The 11,092-nt window shown below is 43.9% G+C and overlaps 2 protein-coding genes across 2 annotated transcripts; both read left to right on the top strand.

The window, feature by feature from the left end:
• Positions 1-4,882: 4,882 nt before the first annotated feature.
• Positions 4,883-7,005, top strand: LOC112348006. The gene is made up of 2 exons (XM_024679852.1): positions 4,883-6,183; positions 6,261-7,005. The coding sequence occupies exons 1-2, from the start codon at positions 5,586-5,588 to the stop codon at positions 6,917-6,919; spliced, it is 1,257 nt and encodes a 418-aa protein (XP_024535620.1). The 5' UTR covers positions 4,883-5,585; the 3' UTR covers positions 6,920-7,005.
• On the top strand, positions 6,946-9,004 carry LOC9638191 (alcohol dehydrogenase class-3). The gene is made up of 10 exons (XM_002975210.2): positions 6,946-7,071; positions 7,126-7,259; positions 7,321-7,361; positions 7,468-7,793; positions 7,847-7,929; positions 7,986-8,061; positions 8,107-8,168; positions 8,232-8,327; positions 8,384-8,542; positions 8,597-9,004. Exons 1-10 carry the CDS (start codon positions 7,035-7,037, stop codon positions 8,711-8,713), a joined length of 1,131 nt encoding a protein of 376 aa, XP_002975256.1. The 5' UTR covers positions 6,946-7,034; the 3' UTR covers positions 8,714-9,004.
• Positions 9,005-11,092: the final 2,088 nt, after the last annotated feature.

Raw genomic sequence — 11,092 nt, 5'->3', positions numbered from 1 at the left:
CTCTAGTCATGGGGTAATTATTGTAAAGTGGTCAGATCACCTATCTCTTTCTCAAGGTTCTTTATTTCATTAAAAAGGGTGTGACTATGTAAACAACTGTAATGGCCTATTTACAATAGTTTATCTAAACCTTACCAATAGGTTTGGTTTCTTTATTCATAAGGGTTGTAACCTTTAACTTCTTTGTTTATGTCCTTGTGGGCAGGGGTATATCACACTTTTGTAAACTAGGTGATACCCAGAGTAGCAAGGATGGCTAGCTTTTTTGGTCAAGCGCATTTGCATTAGAGGAAGAAGTTACCTTAACTCATTTAACTTAGTGCATTTCTCACATAGTGTGATCACTGTGACTTTTTTCTAGAGTTATTTCTTTGCCAGTGGTCTAGACTAGAGTGTGCATCAACGAAGACATCAATCTTCCCTAAAAGGGGAAGAATGTCGCAAATATGATTGTGGGTATCAAAAGTTATCTGTCAACTAGTCTTTTCGGATATTCTTTCCTTACTGCCACGACAGCAGAAGGTTGGTATTGCTAGACTCTTTATCAGTTTCCAGCCAAGCTAATTGAGAAACTAGTCATCACATATGCACTTAGACTGAAAGGGCACTAAGGAAGGAAATCCTAAATTGTTATTTAATCAAGCATACTTGACATGGTGATGAGAAATTTATATTGTTGACTTGCACTTACTAGTGTTAGAAACCCCCACAATATTGAATTTGGTCCCTCAATATTTGCTAAATGATGTCTTCACTATCATACCTTATGTTGGTCTCAATCCCAATTACTAATTAAGAAGTGTTTAGATTTACTAATTTGGCATATCTATAGAATGTAGAGATTGTCCTAAAGATAATGGTGATGATCTTGTATCCAAAATCATAATCTAATGCCATTTTAAATTTAGTAAGTTTCAAGTTAGTCTCAGAGACTAATTCCTAATACTAAGAGTGCCTAACAGTGAAAGCTCCTCAAGGGGAGCCGAGGGGATATAGGTGGTTCAAAATGTATAGTAGAGATAGTGGGTAAATTAGGCATAAGCAACCAATCTAAGGCATAGTGTAGCTCTGACTTTTATGCTTATCCTTATTCTATGTCCAATTTGGGTCTAAGCCTAAGTTCTATACCATGCTAGGTGGTGGAGTACCCATATCCTTGCATTAAACCACTAGTATGCTAAAATAGTGCTAAACTCTATTTGGCTCCATTTTATGTGTTAGTCTTAATATTGGGATTTTGGATGCTCTAGGATTGTTTTTATATTGCTCCGTGTTTTTGTCCTTTCACTCTTTAGGCTGAATGCTCAAGAGTCACTCTTTGCTCCAATTCTTTCGCTCCTTAGTTGTAAGCTTGAGAATTTAGCTATGTTCCTTCATTTAATGGCCCAAGGCCCTAAAACTCAAGTTTCGCTCCATTGTCATTTGACATATGGCATGTGGTATGTGGTATATAATATATAGCATATAAAGGGTTTAAATTCTACTTTGTAGTTATCTTATAGTAAATCAGCATAAGATAAAGGGTGAAAACTACGTGTGCTACACCCCTATAGCCCCCCCAGAGGACAATCACTTTAGGCTTTTACCCCATGACTTGAATTATTATTCAAACTTGATCTTGGATTTGGACTCGATCTCAATCTTGGTCCCGATCTCGAACTCCATCTTGGACCCAGTCTCAAACTCCATCTTGGACCTAGTCTCAAACTCCATCTAAACTCCATCTCGGACTCCACCTTGGACTCCATCTCAAATCCATTTCAGATTTCTTCTCAAACTCCATCTTGGACTCTATTTCAAACTCCATTTCAGACTCGGTCTTGACACTTTCATATATCATAACATTTGCTATATATTAGTCCTTCTTATGTCCATTTTTAGAGACTCATTCATTGATCATTTTATGCATATTCTTTGAGCACTTTTTTAGGAGTTCCACTCCCACTCTCAATTTTTTAAGTGGGAGCTTATGGTCTAAATATGTTACACTAATTGGACTCCTACTTCAATCATTACCATATAGCATACTTTCAACTCACTTTAGGGCTTAGAGATTTGTAAGTGACATTAAAACAATCCTAGAGCACCTAGCATTCTATTATTAGAACCAACAGATAAAATAGAGCTAAATGCTCACTATCCCTATTATACATAAAACCCCTAATTCTAACTCTAACATGATTTGAAAATACCTTTTGAAAGTTTTTTCAAAATTGGGTCTTTAGCATTACTTGGCTTTAACTACTCATTGAATGAGCAACAAACTGTTAACTATATCTCCAATTGATTCTTAAAATCTTTCTCCCAATCCCTCTCTCTAGGATCATGGCAATATATATTTATAAGTTAAGGTGTTCTATGAGTTTGAGTTTGGCTTTGGTTCAAGTGTTTTATGCTTGTGATTTCTTAGAGGATATGCAAGATAAGCTTAAATAAATAAATAAAACATAAGACAAACTTATAAATGAGACAAAAGATTAACTAATGAACATCATTTTTATTAAGAATATAAAGTTGGTGATAAATTTTTCTTTAAGTTGTTTGTTTGGCACTAACTCATCACCGCCTTCTCCTCTTCTATTTCCACTTTTACTCTTACTTTTACTTTTGCTCTTGCTCCTACTCTTACTTCCACTCCTATTCCTACTTCTACTTCTTACTTTTACTCTTGCTCTCACTCCTACTCTTACTCATGCTTTTACTCCTTGGTTGCAACTGTGAGAGAGAGAGGGAATATTTTAAATGGTTGTATAAAAACTGTAAGGGTGAAATATCAAGGGTCCTATGTTAAATGTACAATAGTCTCTAAAAGGAGGTAGTAGTGTTAATTTGTGTCCATAGTGTTGTGGGTATTAAACAATTTTATATCATGTGGGAGATGTTACTTACACTTTAGACTTGCTAATTAGTTCAAAGATTCATTTAATGTTCCATATGAAAAAGTGTAAACATGTTTGCACTCTTGTGATATCATAGATAAATTAATCATCCAAATCCTAGAGATTGATGTTAAGAATGTTAGTCTAGCCAATATATATACTTAAACATTAGTGAAGAGATATTGTAAAACAATTTAGAAATTGTTGATTCAATGGAATGGTTATTACATGGATGAGGCTATAATAGGAAAATAAGGATGATATGGAAAGAGTTTGGAATGACATTTTTGAGGGATGGGAAATTGACATGATTTAAATTGTATCCTCATTCTTTTATTTCTATAACTATATTGTCATGCAAAAAAGCCATATTGCTTTCTTATTTTCATGGCTGTTTATCACAACATTATTGTTGCCATTTACATATGGTTGTATTGCTTTAGACTCTCTTCACAATGCTGCTTGTTCATATACAAGACCACAGAAATATTCCAAGAATATTCTATGATATTTATCCTATGGTTGGGAGGCCTATTCTCTTCTGCTCCAGATGTGCACCATTGGCTGCACAAATTGCTGGACTTCTTTTCATGGAAAAATAGGGTGTTGACCATGAATTGCCTTGCATGCACCCAATCTAAATGAATCTTGGGCCATGCTGCACCTCAACCTATCACTAGAAACAAACAGCAAGAAAAATAGTGCTAAGAGAACTCATGGAAAGGAGATTGCCACCATAGCCAAGACCCCAATTCAACTAAGAACTTGAATTCCACTCACATGACGCCCAAATCCAACTCCAGATCCCCCAGAGATGAAGAAGAAAAACAAAGAAAAACACTAGATTATAGTCACATGTCGGGTTCACCACTTGTTAAGGGTGTCACCCCAACCTTCATGCTCTAGGAACCACTCATCGCTTTAGCTCTCAAAGGGGAGAAAGGAGTGGAACCTTGATATTTTATACATGGAGATAGAATATTCCACAGATGGAATATTGGCTCTGATAACACCCGTTTTGAAAGAGCTATTTTAGTGATAGTATTCACCAAATACCATTGCTTCCCTGTGTTAGTGATTTTTTTCATATCACTCCATCTCAATGTTAGTGATATCTCTTCCATCCATAAGTTTGAATTTCTGAGATCCGTTAGAATGAAACCTTCACACATATCATCAGATATACCTAGAAAGACAAAGTGGGAGCATAAAGGTCAACCCCTCGTTTTCAAGCTAAGTTGACTTCACCATTTGTTTACTAGATCATTTTCTTTTATCGTAACTTTGAGTTGCTTGCAATCTTAGATTGCTCTAGAGTGATCAACAAAAGCTAAAGATTTCTGTGCTATAACGAAAGCATTTCTCATATGAAACTCGCTCTAACACTTAACACTTAACCTTGCCTTTCATTGTCACCTTGCCTAAGCTAAGTTGACTCTCACCATTAATTTACTAGATTAGGAGCAGTTGCGGTCCAGACTCCAGAGTGATTAGTGAAAGCGATGTGAGTGCCAATGCTAACTATCTTTCTTGGAATATTTATAAACCGAGTCCATGAGACTCGAGAGAGCGTTTTATGTGTGACCGTGTTTGCTTCTATTCCCTTCCACTACAGTACAAATACGGCATTTACATGCAAGATTCCATACACAAATGACTTACACGCTAACAGGCACAAAAATGTCAGCCATGCCTTGTGTGCTTGGGATACGGCATTTATGAAAAGAGCGTGTTCGTAAAGGCGAAAGACAGCAGATGCCCTTGTGGGGTATTCCGAGATGCGAACTCGGGACCTCTTGCTATTTGAAACAAGAATCATATCACTAGACCATTTCCTCTTATTGTTTAAACCACACTAATTCAAGCGTCCTTACTAACAAACTTTTGTGCCAACGTGTGTACCATTGCGGAAAATATTCTCTGGGCTGATATTCACTCCAGGGTACACGGATTATCTTAAGATGATAATAAGTCGTCTTGCCTCCATGTGTTGGGTGTTGAGGTATATGCCACAGAATATGAGTCCTCCAAGCAATAAGCCAGGAGTAGCAGCTTTGCACAGCGCTGTTTCGTCGTCGCGTTATAAGTTGGGAGATAGCAAATATCTGTGATCCCTGTTCTTCCTATTAAGTTCTTAGTGGTGTCTCATCCTCCACTCCATATCCTCGAATCCAATGTTTTAATCGAAGAAACTTTGGTCCGGAGCTGGGGAATTATCCAAGATCATGAAGACAACGAGCGAAAGAAGGTAGCAATGTTTTAGTCATCTCATTCATTCATTCCACTTCCCTTTAATTCGAATCGTTCTTCATTCACTCGGCCATTCGCTCGCTCGCTCGCCTTCCTGGAGTCTTTTCATTCACATTCATATCATTGATTCCATCCATGCTTTGGTAGCTCGAGAGTAAATGTAGCAAAAGCGCGAGCGAGAGAGAGCGAGGTGAGCGTAGCTTTCTTCGTTCCCAGAAAAACAAAAGAGAAATCAGGGTGCTCGCCTTTATGGAGTTGTTCTTTTTGTTTGGTCCAACGTAGAAGCAAAGAGCTCCAGACACAAAGCTCCGTGTTCTTGGTTGGGTTTTGTTCTCTCATCCCTCGAAAGGCGACAATTCCTTGATCTATTCTAAGATGGGCTTCCTGGTTCTTCGCATTCCCGTCTAGATCGAAGGATAGATACTTCTTTCTCAAAGGGCAAAGCAGCACAGCACAATGCCAGCCCCTTGGAAGAGCTGGACCAAATCTCTGTCGTGCAAGAGCAACAGGGACGAGCAAGTTCACAGCCCAATCTCGATCTCGGCGGTCTCATCGTCCTCCACCTCCAAGATCAAGCCCTTCCGCAGCACTTGCTCCAGATCTCTTTCCAATCTCAAGGACGTGATCCACGGCAACACCAAGGTCGTCCACAAATCCGCCTCCTGCAGCCCCGCGGCGATCTCCTCCCACACCAACGCCAAGAACGATCCCCTCCTCGACGCCAAATCGCTCTTTTGGAACCCGCCCTCCTCGGAGCTCGTCTCTGCGGCAAATGCCGGGCTGCGGCATTCACAGTCTACCGAGGGATCACGCCCACCAAATCTCAAACACCCAAGTCCAGCGCTTCCAAAGAACACGATGAGCTCCTCCCGGAGATTTGGAGGCGGGTGCCACGGTTGCAACGTGGCGGACGAGGCGTTTGGCGCGATCATATCGCGAGATCCATCGTCGCGCTCGTCGCTGTGCCGCTACCCCTACCCCTCCTGCCAGAGATGCGGCGAGAGCTTCGCCAAGTTTGAGGCGCTCGAGCACCACCACGCCACGAAGCACGCCGGTACGTATTAGAGACGTATGTCATACGTAGCAAAGTTTCTATGCTCACGGGTTTCTCGATCCTCGCCATGGCCGCAGTGACGGAGCTAGGCCGCGGGGACTCGTCCAAGAACATCGTGGAGATCATCTTCCGGACGAGCTGGCTCAAGAAGAGGGACGAAGGAATCCCGGAAGCATCGCCCAAGATCGAGCGCGTCCTCAAGGTGAACAACACCCATCGCACCATCTCGCGATTCGAGGAGTACCGCGACGCTGTCAAATCCCGGGCGAGCTCGCTGCCCAAGAAACACGCACGGTGGATCGCGGATGGGAACGAGCTCCTGCGATTCCACGCCGCCACATTGGAATGCAGCCTGGGCGCGCACGGATCCTCGTCGATCTGCGCCTCCCCGGCTTGCAGCGCGTGCCGGATCATCAAATCGGGCTTCCGGGGGAGCGGCGGTGGAGGATTGATGATCCACACCACCGCCACCAGCGGCAGAGCTCACGATTCGCTCCAAACAAAGGAGCGATTGGATCGATTGGATCTATCAGACGAGGATGATCTCCACGCGATGCTCGTGTGCCGAGTGATCGCGGGGAGGATGCACAAGGGATTTGGCGGCGACGCGGTGGTCCCGAGTGGGTTCGACTCCATCGCCGGAGAGATGGGGCCGTTCTCGAATGTGGACGACCTGTACGTGACGAGCTCCAGGGCCGTGCTCCCGTGCTTCGTCGTTGTCTATCGCTGGAAGTAGCGATACTAGCCTAGTGGTGACACACCAAAACCTTTGTACATACCACTCAAAAACCCTGAAACGCTTTTGTCGCTAGAGGCGCATAATCTGGAGTATATTCTCGTATCCAACCCCAATGGCGTCTACGGTGGGGAGAACGATTCAATGCAGAGGTACCATTGTCGCTATTGCCTCGCTTTGGGTGTGATCTTCTTCCTTCTCTCCAGCTGCTGTTCTTCACAGCGCTGGATCGGAGATTGAGCTGGAGACGATCAATGTGGACCCGCCAAAATCTGGAGAGATTCGCATGCAAGTCCTTTACTCGTCGCTGTGTCACACGGACATCGCCACCGCAGACTGGGTAAGTTTGTGCTCAAACTCTTCCAATCTCTTTGCTCCGTGCTAATCCTTTTGTTTCGCAGGGCACGCTCTATCCGGTGATCCTTGGACACGAGGGATCTGGGTAAAGAGTGAATTTTTCTTTTTCCATTTCCATCTTTTGTCCTGATCTGAGGAGTCTGTTTCTTACTCTTGTTTTTTTTTTTCTGTGATCTTCTCAATCCAACCAGAGTTGTGGAGAGCGTTGGCGAGGGAGTGACGGAGTTTGCTCCCGGTGACCATGTCATTTGCGTCTACCAAGGGGAATGCGGGAAATGCAAGCTTTGCAAGCTCTCCACCACGAACCACTGCGAGGTCAGCTTCGGGAACTTGCTCACGTCTTTCATGCCTCTCGATGGCACGGCACGGTTCTCTTCGCTTGACGGCAGTGCCATTCACCACTTCATGAACACGTCCACCTTCACGGAGTTCACGGTGCTGGACAAGACCTCGGTTGTCAAAGTTGATCCAGTTCCACTGGAGAGCGCTTGTCTTCTGGGCTGTGGAGTTCCCACCGGTACGTTCCTCCTTGCTTGCGCATTCCTTTGCTGATAAGCTCTTTGTTTCCAGGCTTGGGATCCGCATTAAACTTAGCAAACGTCGAAGCCGGCTCCACGGTTGCTGTAATTGGACTGGGAACCATCGGGCTAGCAGTACGTACTCTATAGCTTTTCCTAAAGTTCTGGAAGAGAAACCATTTGCTTTTCAGGCTGTCGAGGGCGCCCGAATCGCCGGTGCAACTCGGATAATTGGGATCGATATCTTACCTCGAAAATTCGAAGCTGGTAAGACCGGTGCTTTACCGAAAGTGCTGAGCGTTTTTTCCGCAGCCAGAGCATTTGGTGCGACCGAGTGTCTAAATCCACAGGACCACGAAGCGCCGCTTCATGAGGTTGTGTGTTCTAACTCTCGTCTTTATCACCCGAGCTCTAATGTTTCTCTCACTCTCTCTCAGGTGCTTCTCGAGCTCACGAATGGAGGAGTCGACTACTGCTTTGAATGCGTCGGCAAGCCTCATCTGTTGGTACAAGCTTTGCTTAGCACCACAAGCGTGAGTGAAAAGCTCTGCTAGTTTCCAGCAGTGTGCTTGCTAACTGGATTGTTTAGTATGGAACAACGGTCATGGTTGGAGCTCCCAGGCCTGATGAGATGGTGACATTCCCACCCGCGATTCTCCTCTCGGGTCGCCAACTCAAGTCGGGATACTTTGGTGGATTCAGGGGCAAATCCGACATGCAGAAGCTCGTGGATATGTGCTCCACAAAGGTTTGTTTGGATTGATCAAGCTGGAAGAATTCTAAGTTTTCGTGGATCGTCCAGGAAATCAATCTTGACGGATACATCACTCACAGGCTACCATTCTCAGAAGTAAACGAAGGAGTGAAGCTTCTCTCGTCCGGTTCTTGCATCAAGTGTGTGTTCTCCATGGACGGTTGATCTGGTCGCACGTTGCTAGTGGCGCGCCACGTATTTCCACGTTGGCAGACCGATAATTGTAAAACCCTGGGTGCAATGGCGCTCGCCTGCGATCGGGTTTCCATCAATCCAGCTCGTGCAGAATCGATCACAGGAGGTGCCAAACTTTCAGCATATGAACCGGCATTCTGATGCTCATGGCGGTTTATTCTCTGGATTGCCTTCTAGATCGTCATATCTGGTGTGCCACTTTGTACGCTCTTGTTTCTCTATCTTTTCTAAAAGGATAATCTGGGAGTCCCTCGATCCAAATCTCAGGCTGTATCACACCTTGTCTGCCCACGCCACAAGATACACTCTTCACATCCGACTTAGCAAGGAGCATGACAGAGCAAAAAGGGACAAGATTATTGCAAAGAGAAGCTATGGAACAAAGAGAGGCCAAGAACTCCCAGCCCACTGAAACCAAGAAGAGCTAGGAAGACCAAGAGCAAGGTAAAGTCTACAACTTTTAAAGAGCTGTTGTTCTACTAGTTTCGCAGGAGAGTCGTTGTCTCGCTGGCTCTTTTAATTGGTGGTATCATTTTTCGTTCTTCCTATGTAACCGTGAGCGTGGAGATGGAGGGAGTGAGAAGACCTCCACAACAAACTTGCAAACTTGTCTGCAGTCTCATGCTTCTTGTTGGGCACCGCAAGACTGCCAAAACAGAATATAGATGGATAGATACCTCTCATCTTCTTTTGCTTGTATGCGTATGTGCAGATTCTGAAAGTACAAGTTCCATTTCTGTTCAAGCATGCAGTGGATGCTGCAACGGGAGTGTCACAAGAAGCGACTCTGGCTTCTATGGCTTATGCTTCTCCAGTCTCTGTGCTTATCGGTTATGGTCTTCCTCAAGCAGGAGCATCCACATGTAATGGTAAGTATTCATTCATTCATTCATTAACTGTTTATAGGGTCTTGCAGTGCCCACCAAGACTGACGGATTATAGTAAGCTATTTTGATGATCTCATGAGCCATTCGTTTCACCGATCTGCCTGTTGCCCCTCCTGATGCCTCTTGGGTTGAAACCTCAGCACAATCTTCACATAGCTGTCAGCATTTGCAGTGAGAAGTGTTGTCACCCTTGTTTCACTTCCAACTCAACTGCAGTATGATCACAAGCAGGTGTCAATGATTAAGGATTGGCACTTGATCTCCATTTCTCATAGAAATTCAATGTTTGCCTATAAGAATTACATGTAGATCTGACCTGTGGTTAGCATAGTGGAGCATAGGTTGAGCACATGTTGACCACATGCTCCATGTCTTTAACTTCTTCATAACATATGGGGCAGAGGTGGATATCACGTGGCAACATCAGTCTCAAATGACGTCCAAGTTCTATTATCAATCTGTGACACCTTGTTCTGTAGCTGACCAGGATTCTCCGATTGCAAGGGGTGAGGTAATTGTAAATTGTGAAACCGAATTAGTGCTTTGGGTTGATGGTGTTCACATAAATTCCAAAAAAGACACTATCCTTCATCCAAACGTCATACCAACATTGAGGAAATTGCCAGGTCCGAAACTCCAATTGTTCAAACAATTCTGTCATCAAAGTGGAGAGGTCATGACTGAGGGTAGCTGTCCATACCTCAAGAGTGTGCCACCAACCTTTTCCAAGAGCTTGGGCCATGTGTTGTGATTTAGTGATTGTCACATTTCCAAGTTTCTGCCTGTAGAGAAAGTATGCACTTTGCACATACATCAACATCTCCAAGCAAGAATCTCCATTAGGAGTAAGCCTGTCTCCAGAACCATGGCCTTGTATACCTTAAATTCTGCTGAGATGAAACACTTATTGATTGGCTCAAGGTTGTCCCACACAGTCTTGTTTAGTCCTGGACCTTTCTGCTCCATACAAGGCCATTGCTGTTACTTTTGTCATGTAATCAGTGTGTTTGACACCCCACCTATATACGTTGGCTTTATGGCAATCTGATTGGAGGAGTGCACTAGCCCGCTCCTCTACTCCAGTTTTCCATGGGAGGGTGTATCCTAGGTACTTATATTTTTCCGTGTGCTCATTCCATTTCCATTTGTAGTGGAATTTGCTTGCTGTGTCTGGGATCGTCTTCATCTTACTCATGTTGACAGTAAGGCCCATAGAGTCACAGAATTGTGCCAAGACGTCTAGTTGGTGTTGAAGTTCCAGCCACAAGGGGGCCAATAGAAAGAGGTCTTCTGCATATATGAGCAGCTGCAGAATCATCCCAGCAAGCACGATCAAGGAGGCAGTGCACCCTCCCATGAGCGTTTCCAGCCCATCAATGAATAGGCCAAAAAGAGAGGGGGCAACTTTGTTGGACTGTCACAGTCAATTTGAGTATGCTGTAGAATGTCCGCTTTCACGTTT

This window comes from Selaginella moellendorffii, unplaced genomic scaffold (genome assembly GCF_000143415.4).
Source record: "Selaginella moellendorffii unplaced genomic scaffold, v1.0 SELMOscaffold_26, whole genome shotgun sequence".
NCBI classification, from domain to species: domain Eukaryota; kingdom Viridiplantae; phylum Streptophyta; class Lycopodiopsida; order Selaginellales; family Selaginellaceae; genus Selaginella; species Selaginella moellendorffii.
The sequence above is the reverse complement of the archived record's forward strand: the minus strand, read 5'-3'. Positions and strand labels throughout refer to the sequence as shown.